Raw genomic sequence first — 19,678 nt, forward strand, 5'->3', positions numbered from 1 at the left:
AAATATCCCAGCAATTGCCATGATTGAGGTGAAATATCTCAACATCACTTTATTATGGTGGCCCTGAAGTACAAATCAAAACAAAAAATTGGATAACACAACGTCAAATGATATTAACAAAGACAAATTTATAATAAACCAGGCAATCACAAAAACGACAAATGATAAAACACAACAACAAATCCAAAACAAGCTCTTGTGTTTCTTATTTGTCATTGTGATTTACGCTTCAGGGCCACCTTACTTGGCATGAATGTTATAGGATGTAACCAAATTACTTTCGTTACTTTTCATCTTGTGCCCTCATGATCTAGTCAAAATTCCAAATAGTGCAATACTTCGTTTTTTTACCAAAACCTGTTAATTACTGACAACTACACCTCGGCTGTAGTGTAGTGCCTTTTAGCAATTGTTAGCATGTTAACAAGCTAAACTAAGATAATAAATATTATACGTGCTAAAAAGTAAATATTGTCACTGTAAGTCCGTGTTCAGCCATGAGAAAGACTGAAGGGTAAATGTAGGTCACTCCAGTTAGTCTAAAAAAGAAGAACGGTCCCAAATTGTCAAATTTCTATTGCCATTCCACACTGTGTTCTGCACTGTCAAATAAGATAAACTGTATATACATTGCCACACTGGCAGTCCTTCAGGGTGTTTGATGTAATTGTTGCAGCAAAGCTAGAAGATCCTCATCCTTCCTTCACAGGATTACGCTGTTTTTACATTTCTTTTTAACAGCCCCCTCTTCTCATCATCTGTTTTTATTCAGGCCGATGACAGCCAGTGGTCGGAGGCATTATGTCTGTGGGTCGCCCATCCATCTGTCCCATTCTTGAGAAAATGAAATGTCCTTGAGGTAATTTTATCATTTGGCAAATACTTTCTCTTGGACTCAAGGATGACCTGATTAGAATATGTTGGTAATAATATCAAGGTTACTGTGAACTCACAAAATTAATTTGCCTCATGAACAAGTTAAGTAGACCTCGAGATTCTTCAGTTAGTCCACAACTCCTCTATCTGTGCCCGGAAGCACGCTTTGTACCCATCGTATGATTGGTGGATCAAAGAGGTTCTTCATGATCTAAAGCTGGAGAGGGTTAAGGTTTTCTCTTGGCGGTTCCCTGAAGAAATTGGAACCATTTATTGGACTCTTTGGATATAGAACATGAGCAGTTAGATGGCTGAGCCCAGAAGCACAGTTCTCTGAATCCTATAATTTTTTTACCCTTATTATTTTATTTTATTTCACTTAATGTTATTTTTCACTTAGTGTGTGTCTTTGTTTTTGCCCTTTTCGTTGCGTCTATCAACCAGAGACAAAGTGGGGTTGGGATTTCAGAAGTGGATGGAAAAAAACAACAAAGACGAGAGCATTGTTAGTTGGACTTTCTCTTATTTCCTATCATTGATGCTCAGTAAAATGTATAAAAAAAGGAAAGAATAAAAGAAGACCTGGAGAAAAACCTTTCAAATTTTGCAAAGCTCTGGCCTGTAAAATTGCAGTCAGAAGGTCAGCCGTGTACAGTCTACGCCCCAGATGTTCTTCCTGAGATGAAATCTGAATAAAAAATCTCAGAAGATATTTCTCATAGAGGTTCTGGGAGAAACCTGAAGCAAATCATGTCATGTCATCTTTGAGAACAATGTCCCCAGAGCAAGTGCAAAGTGATTGTGCAGGTAAAACTATTACACACACGATGAGAAGATATCTGGAAATTTCCTCTGGGGTCATGACGTCATGACTATTGCACAAGATGGCTATGATTGTGTCATGAAATGTTGTTCAAGGATCCCAGTGTTACATTATTGACGATGACAAACGGCATGACTTTGAGAGAAACTTGGATCAGTTGAAAAGCTGACAGCACAGTGTGATCAATTCAAGTGTATATCCCCAGAGACACATCCTCTGGCAGATAGAACAGCCTTCGTCTATTTATGTTTGTGGTTTCTTTAGACCAAACTTTGAAAGCTGGTTAAGAGTTATACATTAAGATGCGCTCATTTCAACTCCTCACAAATTATAATGATGTGGCCGGGAAAGTAGCCAGACCATGATTGTAAAGGTAAATACTCCTGGCAGGATTTTAAATCCATAAAACAGGATAATACCATGATGAATTTGGAAAACAAATTTCATCAAAACCATTAGCCAGCTTATCTATGTCCGTTCACAGCATCACTGCACATAGTTACAGCATCACCACTATAGAAAACTGAGGTTTCAGGTCAAAAATATAAACCATGCAATACTAAGGCTCCTGTGACCAACCATGCAAAGAGACAGGTTTCATCAGCTGCAGTGTCAAAACCACTGTAATACCTGAGATTCTTTCATGTATGATATAAATAATGAGTACATGTCAATTCTCTCTCTCTATATATATTGTGTCCTCGTGTGAAGACTCTTTTTGACGTGTCGATCTATGAATTGTGGTCCAAACGTGATTGGTCCTTCTGCAGCCCTGTAATGAGAATATATTTAATTGACGTATTTCCAGATTGTTATGCTATGCTATGTTGTGCTATGGCTGTGCTGAAAAATGAAATTTACGTTATCCATTTTCAACCATCTCAATATTTTTTTTTCACGAAAATAAATCAAGAGAAACAAAGGAATGAATTCTGCTCCTCAATAAATAAAGAAGTATTATTGACCTGGCTGCATTTATATGTTTACAGCGCCCCCTGCTGGTAAAATCAAAGTAGAATCTTCTTATCCTTTAGTTTTCCCGGATAATACATCATTGTGTGTTCAAAATAAACGCATGGCACCTGTCAACCGTGTGTGGAATTACTGAGATTTTGAATTTACTAGAATTTATGCTGCAGGTTTAATCCCTAGAGTATCTCCAAATTCTTTCATTCACACTTTATTTGACAATTCAAACCCCCATATCGCTACAATATTGTTTTTTTTTTTATTATTCCCTCTGTTATACGCTATTATAAGTATTTTTGGCCAGTAATAATGTAACTGAATACAAATCAAAGGACAGAGTCAGACCAATGATGTATTTTGACATCCAATTCATTCGTTTTTCTCCTTACAGTCGCTTTTATTCTGAAAGGTCCAAGAAGGAAGTGTCATTGTTGTGGCCGCTCGAGAAACACGAGAGGGAAACGGTGGCTAACGTGAGTGAGGACTACAAAGTAGATAAAAGAAGGGAGGGACTTTATACCGGGAAGGTGATCAAACGTGATATTAGCAGGGAAACAGGCTTTCACATTGTCAAACTAAACTCTAACGTAAGCTTCAAACGGAAACGCTTTCGTGTCGGTATTATTTAACAGAGTAAGCTAACCGTAGTCAGTTAGCCAAGTGTTGCTAAAACACCGGCAACTGATTGACATCTCTGACGTCTAGAGACATGCTCTACTTTAAAATTTCTAAATTTGGCTTTTTGTCATTGTAGGTGAAAGGTGAAGGAAGTTGTTGTCGTTGGGAATGTCATCACCTCCGTATGGTCACAGGAGTCATGAAGGGTCCACGCACATCTCGGACAGCGATTCAGAGACCGAGGTACGTTCATCACTGTTGTTCTGCTTTACTCACAGTCGGTGTTCATGTCCCCTCCTGCTCACTGAACTGTCACACGCACTGAAAAACAATCTAAAAAGTGCTGTCCTTCTTCTGTGCTCTAATGGCGGTTGGCAAACTACTTCCAGGTGCAGTTCTGTCACCTTCTGGAATAGAGTGAACTCCAGAACATCTGTTTAATATAACTGGATTCGATTCTTTTTCTTATTTCCGTGGATTCTAAAAACCGGAACACAGCCCTACCCTACCCTACAGCTGAACCTCGGATTCCTCTGGACTGTGCCTTGCAGTGAATGTGTATGCGGCCGGTATCTGGGACAGTGTAACAACATCTAATTCTAGATATGATGTCCTCCTCCTGCTTCTTCTGTTGCCTCCTCTCATTCCTCTCGATCCTGTGAATGATGTAGTCACACTCACACCAGCCCTGATTTCCCTCTTGGCATTTTTGTCCTGTCTTCTCGAGTCTGAATTTGTGAGAAAGTGCTGTTACTTTTCATCGCTTTTTTTGAGCGAGCCCTTAAATCACGTGATCAAGCCTACATGCAGGCTCCCGGATATTTCTTAGCTGTGTCTCTTCACTGTGGATGTTCATGTCCCCACAGCCAAAGCTCCCCCTCAACCAGTTCTATCCATACATCCGCTGCGCCCTGTGCTGCGGCTTCCTCATCGACGCCACCACCATCACAGAGTGTCTGCACACATGTAAGTTACAAAACAGGTGTCAGCTAGATCCTCGAGTCCCCAGAGAGTGTATAAAAACATACATGCATTGATGGAGATCTAACCTTTAGTAAGGACGATGGAATACATTGATGTAATATATTGGTCTGAACTAGGGAGCCATTTAACCCCTGACATGATATCCAACAAATGCCAGAATTCAACAAGACTGTATTCAAGACACTAGCTGATAAACTGGTTGGAATAATGTATTGTCGGCCAATATCATTGTATTCCAGACAAATATATATATATATATATATATATATGTATGTATATATATATGTATGTATGTGTTTTATATTACATATGTATAAGAGCCAAAGATATAATCAAATTCATCCTGGTCTTATCACTATGAACATATTTTACATGTGAATATGCAGAATGTGTAGGTGAGGGGCAACATTTTGGGGCAGGAAGCCTCCTGTTTTCAGTTTCTAGTTTGACCAATCACGTGTGAGCAGCCCTTTGTTGCCCGCTGGTAGACAGGACTGTTTACCAGCATGGAGAGCGAAAGAGAGAGAGAACAGATTGACCGAAAGTCTTCTGCTATTGGCTTTTTTAATTTATCTGCATGCATATGCTGATAGCTCTTTATTCAGATTAGCAAAAATGTTAAAATCTAAAACACATACAAGAAGTATTGTGGTTTGTGTTTTGTGTGGAGAAATGTTAGACTCATGTGATAACAATAACTCATCAGACTGTATTACTGTAAACAGTGTATGGTGAACAGAAGATTGAGTCTTGTTCCAGATATTGGCTGTCTATAGCAGAAGTTCCAAATTATTGTCTGTTGCCCCTAGAGCTTATTCACTGCCAAACAATAGCTGAAGGGCTCAGCTTTGTCCAATAAAAGCAACTGACGTGTCATTTCAACTGAAAAACGTCCTGCTCATTGTATGATTTAATCACTATTCTTTTCAGGGATCTTTATCTGACATGTTTCTGTATTTTTATAAATATAAATATAAGCTTAAATATATTCACAAGATTATTCACATATTAATATTTATATCAGCCTCAAAAGTCCATATTAGTTTGACTGTATCACACACCTGACTTCCTGCCTTATATTGTGAGGTTTTACTTTTTCTCAGTTTGCAAAAGCTGCATCGTGAAGCACTTCTTCTACAGCAGCAGGTGTCCCACATGCAACATTGTGGTCCATCAAAGTCAACCCCTTTACAACATCAGGTAGGAGCTCATTCTGGATGTTTAATGACTTTTACCGTCCTCTGTTAAACCTGCTAAATTAGCAAGTGGCTGTCAGATTGTCAGGGTTTTCGACAGTTAGTCAGAGCAAAAGGGTTGAAAAACACATTCTTATAACTGGAATACAATAGTTTTCTCGGTTAAAGTTTGAGACAGAGAATTGTGACATTTAAATTTAAGTTCAAGTTTACTTTATTATCCCAGATGGGAAACCTGGCTAACAGAACGGAATACAGACAAAAAGTACATATGTAATATGTAATGTCATGTGATGTGTCTAAAAGTCAGAAATACATGCTAAATATAAAAAAGAACTTAATCCAATATTCAGGTTCAGTAAATGTATTGCACAGGGCACAAAATAGCCTTTACTCCTATTAAACCTGACCCGGGGGGTATTTATGATATTTAAACTGTTTATCTGCTGCTACTCAGGTCTATAACAAAGCAGTCTATTCAATATTTTTTTCTCCACAGGCCTGACAGACAACTGCAGGACATTGTTTACAAAATGATTCCCTACCTGGAGGAGTGTAAGTGCATGTACAGTGTATTACAGAACAGTACACCAGTTAATATCTCAAAAATGTCATGGTATGAAAAGTCTTGTCCATATAATACAATTCTGTCCCAAACGGATTGTATGGATCTTTGACAAGAGTTTTCTTAATCAAACTTTTCTCTTTTCACATCATTCATATGAACCAACTGCAACAAAATTCAGTTCCTGCAATAATGAGTTTTCTTTTTTTAAATATTTAAATATTAATATTTTATTGTATGCTCCTGGGTCCTCCTGGGTATGATACATCTGTAGAGAGATTCTGCTGCTGTTCCCAGATTATTGCTCCCAGTTGCTCTTTGCTCAACAAGCTCTGTTGCTTTACTTTTCACTTTAAAATCTAACTTTTTTGACTTGCCTGGTCAGGGATAGTTTTCGTCTTTTAAAACTATTGTGTGATTTTTGCTCTTTTTTCGTGGATCTTTATAATCTCATGTTGAGCTTCTTAAGAAAGGGAGTCTTCTCTTCATTTTATTTAGATATACAAACCTAAACACTTTTTGTACAAATGGATTTTGAATCTTTTGACATTTTTGTGATATTTCACATGTCGTGACTGTTTTGTTGTATATATTTTATGTAAATATATATTTAGATGCATTTGATATAACTGATGTGTTTAATGTCTTTTCTCTTCTCTCTACAGATGAACGAGAACAGATGTGTAACTTCTACAAAGAGAGAGGGATGGAGGTGCCTAAACCAGGTAAAACAATTGCATTAAAAGTTTCAGTAAACAGGTTGAACACTGGAACACATGTTGTTTTGTCAGACTGAGATCAGTGGTGAACAAATCTACTCAAGGTCAGAGAAAACGTTTGATCACTTTTCCTCTTTATTCATTTTAGAGGAGAAAATATCAATCGATTTTGTTGTGATAGTTGTCGTGAAGTACTAAATATACTGAATGGAAAAGAAAATCTGAACTGCAATGACACTCAATACCTCTGCCAAGGCCCAACACTCCTCTTAAACTGAATCCCAAAAAATGTCATCAAGGTCCATGATTTATTCCCTAGGAAAACGGTGTAAAGGTAGAAAAACACCCTAAATTGCTATGTTAAACAAAGTGGGGCCGCAGGATGCTCCAGATGCACACCACAATTGAATATGTTTTTCCCTGACTTATACTGCATCCTTCCACCATCCTTTTGTGGAAATGTCTTTAGTAGTTTTCAGTGCTCTTCTACATCTGTATCTTCTTTTATCTCTCGATGAAGATTTTCAGCACAACCATAGCAAACACTTCAGAGTTGGTCACTCAAGCTTCTCCTCTGTGTTTTCTCGTCTCTTGTTTGCAGTGGTGATCACCTCTCCAGCTCCTGTTGTGATGAAGAGGCAGAGGAGAGATAACACTCCTCAGTCTGTGTTCACCATTCCTCCTGAGCTGGATGTTTCTCTGCTGCTGGACTTTGTTGGGTAAGGATCTCATTGAACAGCTCTTAATCGAGCAATAACACAGAGCTTTAGGTACTCTGTCTCTTTTCATTCAGTGCATTAATATGCAATTGAAAGATCTTAAAAAAAATATAGCCCAAAAGATCTGAGCTTGACCACTTGCTCTCTATATATATCATGACATTTCCCTCGTCTCACCGGGAAGATGTTTTATTGCATTAACTAAGATGGCAGTCAGTAGAGCACAGACCTCCACCAAACACCAGCAGACCTGTATGAAACATTTAAATTCATTAGGTCCAGATTTTTATTTGGATCTACACCAATTGGAAAAATCAACGAAAGTGTTGAAAAATTCCTAGACACTCCCCGTGATTTGGATCTGCACGAAATTTGTATGCCCTCTTAGCTGAACCACTAAGCAAATAAGTGAACATACACACTATCAGGAATGTGGAACTGCTAATAAAAAAGCAGCCATTGGTAATTATTGCTATGACCTGGTCGAATGGTTTGTCATTAAAAGGCCCTGATACTGATGAACACCTACTCATATTGTGTACCTTATGTCCCATTGAAAAAAAACATACTCAAAGGTTCTCTGTGAAACTCAGTATTATTACAATCAGAGGGAAACAAAAACCTGCAGGTTAATTGTTTTATATTTGCCCTGTGTTGCAGGTGTTAATCATTGTCTAGTTTGGCAATCACTGAATTTTTAAGGTTCAGTGCTTTGCTTTTTGTCTGTAGATGTAAATAAGACCAACTGACCGGAGTTTTACTCCTAGTTGGCATTTCTTCTATTTAGAAAAAGAAGAAGACCAGTTTGCAGACATGAACGAATTTACCATGCAGTTACTCAGGCAGATCACCAGATGATGCTGTTGTCTTAATCTGTGTTTTTTTGCGCCATACGAAATAAATGAACTTACATCTACTCTTGTTTTGTTCTCAGGGCTGAAGAGGGCATTATTGGCTTTAAGGTAACAACCTTAAACTTCAATATTTATCAAGTCATATAAGGGTTATTATTTTTTGTATTATTATCTTTGTTGTTACTATTATTATGATGCACTGTAACAGATAATATAGTATAACATCTACTGGCTGCTGGATATACTAACTATCACAAGAAGTGTGGTTACCAAGCAGATCATTATTCATCATGGACTGTGTCGTTCACATTTTCTACAAAGTAATTATGCAATTTTTTCTGGCCTTTTAACACTGGTCTCTCAGTTTTATCACTGTGACCAGCAGCCATACAATCTGTGTGTACTGGGTTTATGAACACCATAAGTCTGCTTTTGAACAAGACTGTATGAGAGTAAACATGTTCCAAACAGGCAAACCCAGCTTTTTCCACTGTTGAACATTTTCTTATGACATGAACCAGATTCTTTCCTGAATATTCTGTATTTTTGAATGGAAGACTTTGATACAGTGTGTTCTACCTGTTCCTGTGTAGCCGTTGGAGAGGCGGTATGTTCGGGTGTCCGGTGAGGCCACCATCCGGCACGTGGAGTTGTTCATCAGGAGGAAGATGGAGCTTAGCGCAACCTGCCTGGTGAGTCTGCCAGGCTTACAGCTAATCGGTCAACACAGTGACATGACCACAGTGTTGATCCTGATTCGCGCTTTGGACCAACTTGGAAGTAGGACAGCAGACGGAAGTTGGCACCGCACTTTAATGAAGGTGTGCACATTGAGCACACTCAAAAGAGCACAGCAGCGTCAGACATGTTCAGAGGTGTTCCTTTCATGTAGCTTGTGTTGTTAGTGACCTGAATGACCGTCTGATTCACAGGATGTGGACTGGAGATAGAAGCCTGCCAATCACACTGTAGATGTAGATCCATTAAAGTTTTTAGTCGGTTTTTAGTAGAATAGCAGTTTTTCAAAAAATATCTTTTAACTCGTCATTATGGATTTTGTGTAAAGTGGTGGCAATTTTATCCATCCAAAACCAAATCTACAAGGCACATTTTGACACGTGTCAGTCTATCTTTGGTTAACATCAGCTCCCTGAATAGTAGAATTTGATCACCTGTCTCTCGATTAACAAATTGAAGCTACCGTACCCCGATGTCTACATCTGTTTGTGTGTGTTTAATGCAGTCAGGGTTTGTTGTGTGTCATCTGACTTGTCAAAGGACGAGCAGCTGCAGATTTTAGAATTTGTTTAGTTTATGCAGTAGTTTATTTTAATTAAGAAATATCTAAGAACTGCTCACTGCAATAGCACCATATATACTTTCGAAAGGGTAACCTAAGTCACATGACTAGTTGTTGGAATAATACACTATCCTGATGAAAGCAGGATAACTGAAAATGTCTGAGACAGAATGCTGGGGACTTGTTTGGCACTAAATTATAGCAACACTCAGCCTTGTCTTAACCTTACTGAAACATGTGTCTGGGTCGCCGCGTTATTCGTGTTCCACAAATCCACATCGGCCAGGTGTCAGCTGACCCTCCTGTATGATCCTCCTGACCAGGGTAACATGTGGTCTGAAGCTGGCAGTGAAAAAGAGGAAACAGTAAAGGAAATGAACTCTGTGATTCAAACTTTCCAACATTATTTAACTGTCCCGACATAGAGGAGTCACCTGTTCAGGTCAAAACTCAGCAGGCCGCCTACATCTAAAGGACAACAGACACTCGTTCAGGACAACCGTAATCTGATTACGATCAAGTTGTTAGTGCAGGGATACCGCATGTCTGTCTCAGAGCAGGGGGCAGGCTGTCAGAGGAGGCTCGGGGTCAAAACGATCGGTGTCACGTCCAGAAGTGTCTTCGTTTCTTCAGACAAACAGGGATGTCTGTGTGAGATCGGTTTACCAGAGGCAGAGTTTAGGAGTTGGTGTATTTGGTATTTAGAAACACATGGATGAGGATTTAGCAGCTTTCCCTTAGGGCTCACCTGTCTGGACAAACCTGGAGAGGAAGGACAAAGATCAGCCCAGGGTCACTGTTCATTGCAGCAGAGGTTTCAAGAGTAATAGAACACCTTCCTTTAAATTTTAACACTTTTACAAGCAATTTAAACCGTGACTTTCAAAGTTCTCCGATCACTATGCAGATCACACTACATAACTTTCTGTCTTGTGATCAAAAGTCTTGAAGTTGTTGGGTTCACACCAGACAACAGACTTCTTATTGGAGGGTAGTGGGGTAGTAGTGTGTCTGTTCCCCAAACTTAAGTTGTTTTCAGACATGCACTGAACTCCAGAGAACCTCCGGACATTCTGCTGAGAGGCTGTATGTGTGGACGCCAATGTCTGAGTGAAAGCCTCCAGAACTTTCTGTGGAGTCGGGCTGAAAATATAGTGTGAAGTAGGCTTTAGTTTACTCATCATCTTCATCCAGTTTATTATAGGTCTCTTTCCTGTCTGTTCAGTGTTTTGGTCAGTCAAATGATTCAGGTCAAATCCAAACCAAGTTTTCGATACTCATAGTTTGTCCGTCCAGAAATCCAAAGAGTTGTTTGTTTCATCTAAACACGCACACACAGACAGACAGACAGACAGACACACACACACACACACACACACACACACACACACACACACACACACACACACACACACACACACACACACACACACACAGACAGACACACAGTTCTCTCTTGGCTCAAAGAACTGGCTCTGATTCTCCTGCAGGTGGATGTGGTTTGTGGCGATCACCTCCTAGATCCCTCCCAGTCACTCAAAGACGTGCAGAGCACCGTGGGTGATGCGGCGCTGCAAGTAAGACCCAGAATCACACAGAGCAACAAATCCCTTTGTGTGATGGAGATTTCATTAGAATGTCATCAATACTGATCCCAATGAGTAATCTTATTGTTCTGGTTTCAATTTTGCTCCAGGACGGTCTGCTGGTGCTGCAGTTTGGCCTGATCCTGCCCGCCCTCCCCTGACCATGAGATTGTGATTCTTTTCCTCTGACTCTTAGTTATCATTTGGAGTGAAGTGTCTACCTTTGCGTTATACCTGCCTCACGGCCATCTTGGATGTTAGCGCCTAATATCTCCAAACATGGTCTTCTTGAATGAAAATATATCAACTGTTCTCTGAAATTTCTCACTGTAGCATCAAATGTTCATCTCTCAGGAGGACGGGTACATACATTTGACTTACTTAAGTGCCAGCATGTAAGAAGGAGTAACTCCAACCCGAAAGTGGAAATTCCTCCTCCTACTGCCAAGGTGTCTTTAGGTGGAGCTCAGTGGGCTTTCACTGTACAGAACGTGACTTCTGCTGTAGCCACACTGTGCATGACTTCTGTTTATAGAAAGTAGAAAGTGCCTGTGAAGCAGATACAAGCTGCCTCTTTTTCTATGAAACCAGGGACCCATCTCTCACTTTTGTATTTAATGACTGATTGACTGTGATTTCAGATACTACTGATTCAAAGGGCTTGAAAATTCAAACTACCACTACCAAAGGTTTGTGTTTGCGTGTAACATTTTGATATTCAGAGCTCAGATCAACACGTCGTCTTTTCCAGTTTGTTTATGGTTGATTTACAGATTTAATTTAAGCGCTGTTAACTTTTTTATGAAGTGTCAACTGATGTAAATGAATACAACAGACACGATGAAGCCAGCTTTCAGTCCTGCTCATCGGAGCACTAAAGCATTTATTTAAAGGGTGTTTCTATGCAGAGGTTTTTGGTAAGATTTGTTGAAAAATAGTTTTGTCAGTTTGAATGAATAAATGACTGCACAACTAAGAAAGGGTGTCCTCGTTCTTCCATGTTGCTCTTTCAAATTTTGATTATTGATAGATAGTGTTTATTTCATGAATCCTAAATAACTTCCTATCAGGACACACTGGATAAGGATTCCTCCCTGACTGGTTGAGAACTTAAAATGTGGGATAACAGCTTCCCTACCTTTTTTTTGCAGTTGCTAAATATCTTGCTGTCTTGAATAAGTTCTGCAGTTTGTTAATGAGCCGAGGTTCTTCCGCTAATGGACATAAACATCTAACTGGAGGCAGCTTTACGTCTTCCTCTATGTGTGAATATGTTGATGTGGATATAAAAAAAAAAAGGAAAGCAGCTTGTTAGACATTTATTCATTGCATGGTTCAGTTCCACTAAAAACAACAGTAAGGAACATCCCAGTTTTCCTACTGAAGCATTGTATTCATTGTACTGAACTATTTTTCTCTGTCACCATAGATCTTTCCACCATACAGCTCTGTAGCTTAAGCTCAGAGCAGGGAAACTTCTACACTTTGTAACGAAACAAAACAAAGAAAAAGAGCAGATAGTGTCCTTTCTTTAAACTCTGTGTTACAGGGGCTTTAAACTGACACTGCTCTGCACTGCTACAACAGAGAACTACACTAACATTAAGTGTCTTCCCTTGATAAACACAGGTGTCAGTGCAATATAATACAGCAGCAAATGCAAAAACATCCATATTCAATACTTGCTCACACATTTACTATTGTACAATATTTGAAAAGTGTTAATCTCTGGAGACCTTTAGACCAGATTTGTTTAAAATGTTTCCAGGTTGGCTTTGTTTGTTAAATGTGGAGTGGAACAAAGTTTATTTTCCAAAGATCCAACACTGAGACCTATGACTCAGGAAAGATGTCAACTAAAGGATATTGATTATCACCCAAAATACAGATTTTCACCTCTAAATCCACAACATTTGTATAAATGGTTCTTTTAGAAACTATCAACTCACTATACATAAAATGAATATGTGTTCCCACTTTCCTGAATTCCCTATCTATCTATCTATATATCTGTCTGTGCTTGTGCTCAGTTGTTGGAGTTGATGTCTGCTTCATCTTTGTCCTCGCTGATCTCTTTGAAGCTTTCCTTCATGCCTCCTTCTTTCTCCCTCTGGCTGCTCCTGAAGGAGCTGGCGGAGGCTCGCGGCTGATAGTTGAAGCTTGCAGCACCGAAAGACATCCCTGAGTTAAAGTGAGTCTCCTCCCCCTCCAGCAGTTTCCTTGTGGGACCGAGAGAAACAAAATGTCAGAGTGGACATGCAGACATTACACGTCCCACAAATGCTTCAAGATATTTTTTTTCAATGGCGTCCACTAGTCAAGAGAGTCCTCTTTTGCTGGGTTTGTCCTTTTTATCCTCTCAGCACCTGTAGGCAGCGATCTCTATGTCCAGGGCCATCTTGACATTGAGCAGGTCCTGGTACTCCCTCAGGTGCTGGGCCATCTCACCCTTCAGGTTCCTCAGATCAGAGTCCAGATGGCCAATAGTGTCCTGTTACAATTGAAATGACAATGGATTCAGACGAGAGAAAAGCAAGGACATTATCAGCAGTTTTCTCAATGAATTTACATGTGCATAGATCTAAACAACTGTACTTATTTTCCTGCGGCATCATTTCCTCAAAGGGAATAAAGAATCCTTTTGGAGCTTTAGCCTCTGTAAAGAGCCAGTGAAAGCAGATGGCCTTCCTTTATCCGAATTAGCAGGTCAGAGGTTAATCTGATAGACACGCACCATTGATTGACTCAGAACTGTTTCGTGTCTTCTTCAGACCTTGAACTTGAATCAGTTGATCTCTGACTCTGAGTTCTCAAACATTGAGGTGAGAGTCATAACTTTTTCTTTAACAGGTTATTATTACAGACAGGGTTTTTTTTAATTCAAATTCCCCATCATTATTTAATAAATATAATTTATCACATTTTCGCAGGAAGCCTCACTGCTGACATTTGACCTGAGAATTTGCTGTTTTTGCTGTTTGCTGTTAAATAAATAAATAGTTTTTTATGGAACTACCAGCGCTAATGCTGACACATTATTTAATCTACTCTGATTAGCGATTTGCCCATTAATTATACTCTTTACTTTTTCTTTTCTCTTTCCTATCTAGCTGCAGCTAGTAAGCTTAGTTAAGTATAAAGATGGAAAAGGAGGAAGAGCTAGCATTGCAAAAAAATCATTCAACTCTAAAGCTCAGTAATCAGTAAGTAAATGTCAATAATAAAGCCTAATAACAAGTTATAATGTACTTGCATATAAATATGTCAGTAATAATAACAAAGCTCAGTAATAAGTATTAATATACATATTGATGATAAGTAAGTAATAATAATAGTTAATAGGCAGTGATAAAGTTCAGTCATAAATAATGTACACTTACAGATGATTAGTAAGTAATACCATGCCTACTATAAGTAAGAGGTTTCCAGACTTTAAGTTTAGCAAAGTTCCTGTAAGCAATCATGAAACTGCTTGCCTATGTGACTGAGTGGAGATTATGGCTGGATTACACTCAAATATCACTCATTTCACAATTTCTCCTTCAGCTTTTTGATTCATCAACTCTTCAACAAACAGCCTTCATTGCGGTTTAATTAGTGTCTCAAACTTCTGCTTTCTTAGTGGTTGGCAAAGGAACTGCAATCATAGGGCGTGTGATCGATTATTTTAATGATAACACCGCCAGTATGTTGTTTTCCTTGCGCCTACTCAAACTTGACATTGAAAGGTTTGGGACCGCCCCAATGTGTGCAGTTCGCAAACAGCTTTACTCAAGCTGTGACATAATTCAGGACCATGAGATCTGCTGGCTTCCAATCCTATTACTCTACAGACAGCACTGACCTCCATGCAGCCTGGAAGCAGGTGACTGAGAGCAAATAACGATCCCTTTTCCCCATCATGGTTTTCATTCACAAGTCAGCACTTAAATAATGTTTATAAAAGAGTTCCGGAAAGAGTGATTTAATCTCTTGATAACCGTCATGAAAGGGAAATAATGTTCGGGTTGGAACTGCTAATTGGAAATGAAATGTGCAGAAATGAGTGTGCTTGGGGACTAAACTCCTCCATTTCCCTGAGAGATGTAGGAGACAAGGGAACAGTACAGTGCTGTAGGTTCACTATAGTTTTTAATGACTGTAATTACTTGCCTGCATGGATGTGACTTCAGCATTGTGTCCATCCTCCATCTCTGCGATCTGCCTCTCCAGAGACTCGTTGGTGCCCCTCATGGTCTCGATCTCGATGGTCTTGGACTGCAGCTGCCTCCTGAACTCGTTGATCTCCTCCCTGCTAGCCCTCATGGCCTCGTTGCTCCTGGTCGCCTGCTCGTTGAGGCTGGCAAACTTGCTCTTGTACCACTCCTCGGCCGAGTGCAGGTTCCTGGAGGCGATGGACTCGTACTGGTTGCGGATCTCCTTCAGAGCTGAGGTGAGGTCCGGTTTGGCGACTTCTAGCTCCACGGAGACCTGCTGTGACTCCATCAAGCTGCTCAGCTCCTGGATCTCCTCGTCGTGCACCTTCCTCAGGAAGGTGATTTCGTCCGTCAGCGACTCCACCCGGCGTTCCAGGTCCAGGCGAATGACTGCAGCGTCATCCACGTCCTTCCTGAAAGACTTCAAGGTCTGCTCTGCTTCCTCCCGTGCGATCACCTCCTCATCAAACTTCACGTTGAGTTTCTGAAAGTGAAATGAGAGAGAGAGGTGAATTAGTGGACAAGTAAGATTTGAAATAAAACACATATCCACATAACTCCACAGCTTATTTTTGATTTAAGAAATTAGATAATGAAGATGAAAATAATGAGATAATGGTGTCAACAAAATTCCTGACATGCATCAAACATAATGTGCCCTATCATTACCACTGTCCAGTGGTTTTACCTGTAGCTCGTCCTCTATGTTGTTCCTCTCGATCAGGATATGGTTCCTTTCCCTGCTCAAGTCGTCCAGCTGTGACCGCATGTCCCTCATCTCCTGCTGGTAGACGTGAGCGACGCGGGACGGCTCATTTTGCTTCTGCCTCAGGGTCAACAGCTCCGTCTCCAGCACTTTATTCTGCTGCTCCAGGTGACGCACTTTATCGATGAACATGGCGAAGCGATCGTTCAGACCCTGTGCAACAGCATAAAGGCTTGTTTATAATCACACAATATTTTACCTTTGGATTAAAATACCAGACAGGCTTCTAACCAAAACTGACAGTGTATTAAAGGTTCAGAGTATAGAATTCAGTGACATCTAGTGGTTGAGTTACATGTTGCAGCTGAACACGCTCACCCCACCATCCCCTTCCAACCATCAGTTGACACAAAAACTCAAAAGGTGTTTAGTTTTTCCACAAGGTCGAACTTGTCTTTAAGAATAAAGTGATATATCGAAAGTACATCTCCCGCCTCTCTCACCTCTTTGGTATGAAACATGAAGTGTGACATCGCCACACATGGGTATTAAACACATTCCCTGTTTGTCTTCCTGCATCCTGGGTTCTCAAAACATATTGAAACAGTTACAGATATGACCTCGTTGATAGCACTGGTTTAGATCAATTGTTTTTACTCTGCAAGTCCCAGCTTTGGGGGGGTAGGGATCAGCAGCACTTAAAGGAACCTTTTAGTTCCTTTAAAAACGTTCCTGAAACAAAACACTTCCTGGTACTTTTGGTCCAAATACAGTTTTTGGAAGAGAACATTTCATTCTCCATGTTATAATCCATTCGATAACTGATTCTTAATTATTGTAAACATAAACATCTGAGGGGTTTGGACGGTTACATGAGCAAAATAACACATTTCAATATGTCAGCTTGGAATCTGAGAAACTGGTTTGTCCTTTGTTGTAGCATTTTATAGATTAAATAATTAATCAAATAATGTCAGATCGTGACAGAGCCGGGTTCATGAGCTTTTGCCTGTATCACACAGAAGGTGTCACCATGCTGCCATGTCAAACTCAACTTTTGAGTCAAATCCTAAAAGCCATTGGGATACGGTGAAAAGGTCGAGAAGATACAAGTCAGTGGACCCTGAGGTATTCAGATGGTTCAGAGGTTTTTCATCAGATTACTGCTTGATTTTATGGCTATGTTTATAAAGGTGTGCTGAAATGTGGGTGAAAAAAGCATCAGTTTAATAGGGATTAAAGTAACAGTCTATTAAGCGATCAAAAGGCCAGGTCACCTTTTTATAAGTAAATACACTTGTTCGTTCTTTCTTTACGATAAATGTGTCTGAATTGCTTTATTGGTAAAGGGCTTAAGTTCAGAATGAGGTTATGAGAGGAGTAAAATGCTTGTTTACATCTGGATATTTAGTGCTCTAGATAGGGAAATGTTAAATGACTTCAAGGCCTGATACTGAAAGACTGAAACACCACAACTGGAAAGTCATTGGTCATAAATTAATACAATAATACGTTTTATAAGAATGAGCTGTTGAACACCATTTTATTTTATAAACTGTGATCAGTTAATTTATATAATTTATGATTTTTAATAGTTTTTATGGTTTGCCCTATATTTTTCATTTTGAATTGTGTTTCGAAAGGTGCTATATAAATAAAGTAAGTTAATATTATTATAAAGAACAATTTAAAATACTAAAAATTAATTACAATTTACTATAAAAACACATCATTATAAACTATTCTATATAAATCTATATATTTCTATATATAATCTACCTGCAGCTGCTCCTTCTCGTTGGTTCGAATGACTTTGAGTTCGTTGTTGACGACAGAAGTCTGGGTCAGGTCCATTGAGTCGGTGGGCACCGGAGAGAAAGAGGAGGACCGTCCCGTCCTCCGGTACAAGCTGAGCGAGGACGCGTGGCTGCGGGACGCCGCCATGGACCTGAGCCCCGGGGGGAACCGAGAGGACGCGCTTCCGGTGCGGGACGGAGAGACGGGGAACCGGGAGGAGTCCCCGAAGATTCTCCGGTAGGACGAGGAGGTGTAGCGGTCCCCGTAGTTCATGTCTGCGGTAAGTCGGAGAAAGCACTGATGTGCGTAAAGCGCTTTGCAGCAGCTTATATAGAGCAGGTGACAGGTGGAGCGAACCACTTTACGGATGGAGGGACACTGAATAAAGACAATATAACGTGTGAGGTGAAGTGAAGATGTTGAGTGAGGTTTTGCTTCTTGAAGAGATAGACAGAAAGAGTGATCTCACTTCCCCCACGTTTTACCCAGACCTGTTCTCCATGTGTTCACTATGTGATGGAGTCGTCCTCCTCCACACCTCCAGTCTGTATTTCACTAAACACACCGGCAGACGCACAAAATCCCAATGAATGAACGAGCATCAAACCTAAGCCTCAGTAGACAACTGAGACTTGCAGTGTGAGAATTTACTTCCACGTTACATGATAAGTTGATTTTACAGCAACTGATCAAATAATATATTAATAATTCATTTATAAAGCACTTTTCAAGGTTACAAACTGCTTCGAAATAAATAGATAAAATAAAATAAAAAAGTAAAAAAACTTAAAATACATACAAACATATAAAACATTACAATTTTAATATTACTGCCCATTACAATATATTGTAATACATTTTCTTTATTACCTAATTCTAATAAAGAAAATGTACATTTAAACCTTGATTTAAAGGAAGCTACTGATTCCACCGGCTGCATCTCCTTCCACTGCCAGTGGATCTCAAAGTGTGCCCTGGGTTATATGAGGATTTAAAAAATCTGCAATATACTGAGGAGTCAGACCATTAAGTGCCTTGTAAGTAATTAAAAGAACCTTAAAATCTAATCCAAAATAATCTGTAAGTCAGTGTAAAGAGGTTAAAACCGGGGCGACGTGCTCCAACCTGTTTATTCTGGTTCAGTTGAGCACATTTGGATAATGTGGGACCAATGTTCATATTAAAAAACAATAAATTCAGGGTACTTTTTCAGCTTTCAGACTCTGGTTTTGGATAAAACTGTAAGGAAAATATTTGTATTTTTCTCCTCCATTGTTTAGGTGAATTCTGTAATTTATATTTCGTTTATATTCTTTGTTTGTGAAACAATCTTTATCATCACAATTAAACTGAGCCCACGTTCCTGCTAGAAAGTATATATTCATGGCTGAGCCCAGAGGTTCGATGGTCATCATGATTATTTTGTGGTAATTAAATTAACTGTAGATTTATTCATATTATACACATGTGAACTGAAATAATAGGAGCATTAAAGCAACAGAACAATTGATTTGATACCCAACCTTGAAGAAGGGTCCGAACAGAAGACTTGGGCTGTAATATTGTGTATTTGTATTCATGTCAACAAATGGTAAGAAACTAACACATCAGTCCATCTCATGACATGCCAAATTCCTTTCCCTGGTCTCAAATTGCATCTTCCTTTATGTAAAGAGGTGATTTATTCACTAAATATCTTTGTTTTTTTCTTATTCAGAGTCTATGGGTCTTTCGTCTTTCCTCAGCTCATCACCCATCAGCCTCTGGTGC

The 19,678-nt window shown here is 39.5% G+C and overlaps 2 protein-coding genes across 4 annotated transcripts; one reads left to right on the forward strand and one right to left on the reverse strand.

Annotated features, from left to right (window-relative positions):
- The first annotated feature begins 3,102 nt into the window (after positions 1 to 3,102).
- On the forward strand, positions 3,103 to 12,199 carry pcgf6 (polycomb group ring finger 6). 3 transcript variants are annotated; one of them, XM_062401307.1, is made up of 11 exons: positions 3,103 to 3,141; positions 3,423 to 3,529; positions 4,153 to 4,252; positions 5,374 to 5,470; positions 5,966 to 6,021; positions 6,697 to 6,756; positions 7,352 to 7,469; positions 8,404 to 8,431; positions 8,917 to 9,015; positions 11,114 to 11,200; positions 11,320 to 12,199. In XM_062401307.1, exons 2-11 carry the CDS (start codon positions 3,455 to 3,457, stop codon positions 11,368 to 11,370), a joined length of 771 nt encoding a protein of 256 aa, XP_062257291.1. In that variant the 5' UTR covers positions 3,103 to 3,141; positions 3,423 to 3,454; the 3' UTR covers positions 11,371 to 12,199. The 3 variants fall into 3 exon arrangements, with proteins under 3 accessions (XP_062257291.1, XP_062257292.1, XP_062257290.1); XM_062401308.1 differs by lacking the exon at positions 3,103 to 3,141 and adding an exon at positions 3,145 to 3,255; XM_062401306.1 differs by lacking the exon at positions 3,103 to 3,141 and adding an exon at positions 3,155 to 3,301.
- Positions 12,200 to 12,513: 314 nt separating this feature from the next.
- inaa (internexin neuronal intermediate filament protein, alpha a) lies at positions 12,514 to 18,193 on the reverse strand. Its single transcript, XM_062401309.1, has 5 exons — positions 17,891 to 18,193; positions 16,094 to 16,324; positions 15,362 to 15,889; positions 13,576 to 13,700; positions 12,514 to 13,428 (listed from the first exon to the last, which is right to left on the reverse strand). The coding sequence occupies exons 1-5, from the start codon at positions 18,179 to 18,181 to the stop codon at positions 13,236 to 13,238; spliced, it is 1,368 nt and encodes a 455-aa protein (XP_062257293.1). The 5' UTR covers positions 18,182 to 18,193; the 3' UTR covers positions 12,514 to 13,235.
- Between the last annotated feature and the right edge of the window lie 1,485 nt (positions 18,194 to 19,678).

The sequence above is a fragment of the Platichthys flesus genome, chromosome 12, assembly GCF_949316205.1.
Source record: "Platichthys flesus chromosome 12, fPlaFle2.1, whole genome shotgun sequence".
Taxonomy (NCBI): Eukaryota; Metazoa; Chordata; class Actinopteri; order Pleuronectiformes; family Pleuronectidae; genus Platichthys; species Platichthys flesus.

Excerpts from the sequence above, each read along its gene's own strand:
- pcgf6 (XM_062401307.1), top strand. The coding sequence starts at position 3,455 with ATGTCATCACCTCCGTATGGTCACAGGAGTCATGAAGGGTCCACGCAC. Across the intron at positions 8,432-8,916 it reads AGGGCATTATTGGCTTTAAG|CCGTTGGAGAGGCGGTATGT; the intron begins GTAACAACCTTA and ends GTTCCTGTGTAG. Across the intron at positions 11,201-11,319 it reads TGGGTGATGCGGCGCTGCAA|GACGGTCTGCTGGTGCTGCA; the intron begins GTAAGACCCAGA and ends ATTTTGCTCCAG.
- inaa (XM_062401309.1), bottom strand. The coding sequence starts at position 18,181 with ATGAACTACGGGGACCGCTACACCTCCTCGTCCTACCGGAGAATCTTC. Across the intron at positions 16,325-17,890 it reads ACGAGAAGGAGCAGCTGCAG|GGTCTGAACGATCGCTTCGC; the intron begins GTAGATTATATA and ends GCTGTTGCACAG. Across the intron at positions 13,701-15,361 it reads CTGAAGTCACATCCATGCAG|GACACTATTGGCCATCTGGA; the intron begins GCAAGTAATTAC and ends CAATTGTAACAG.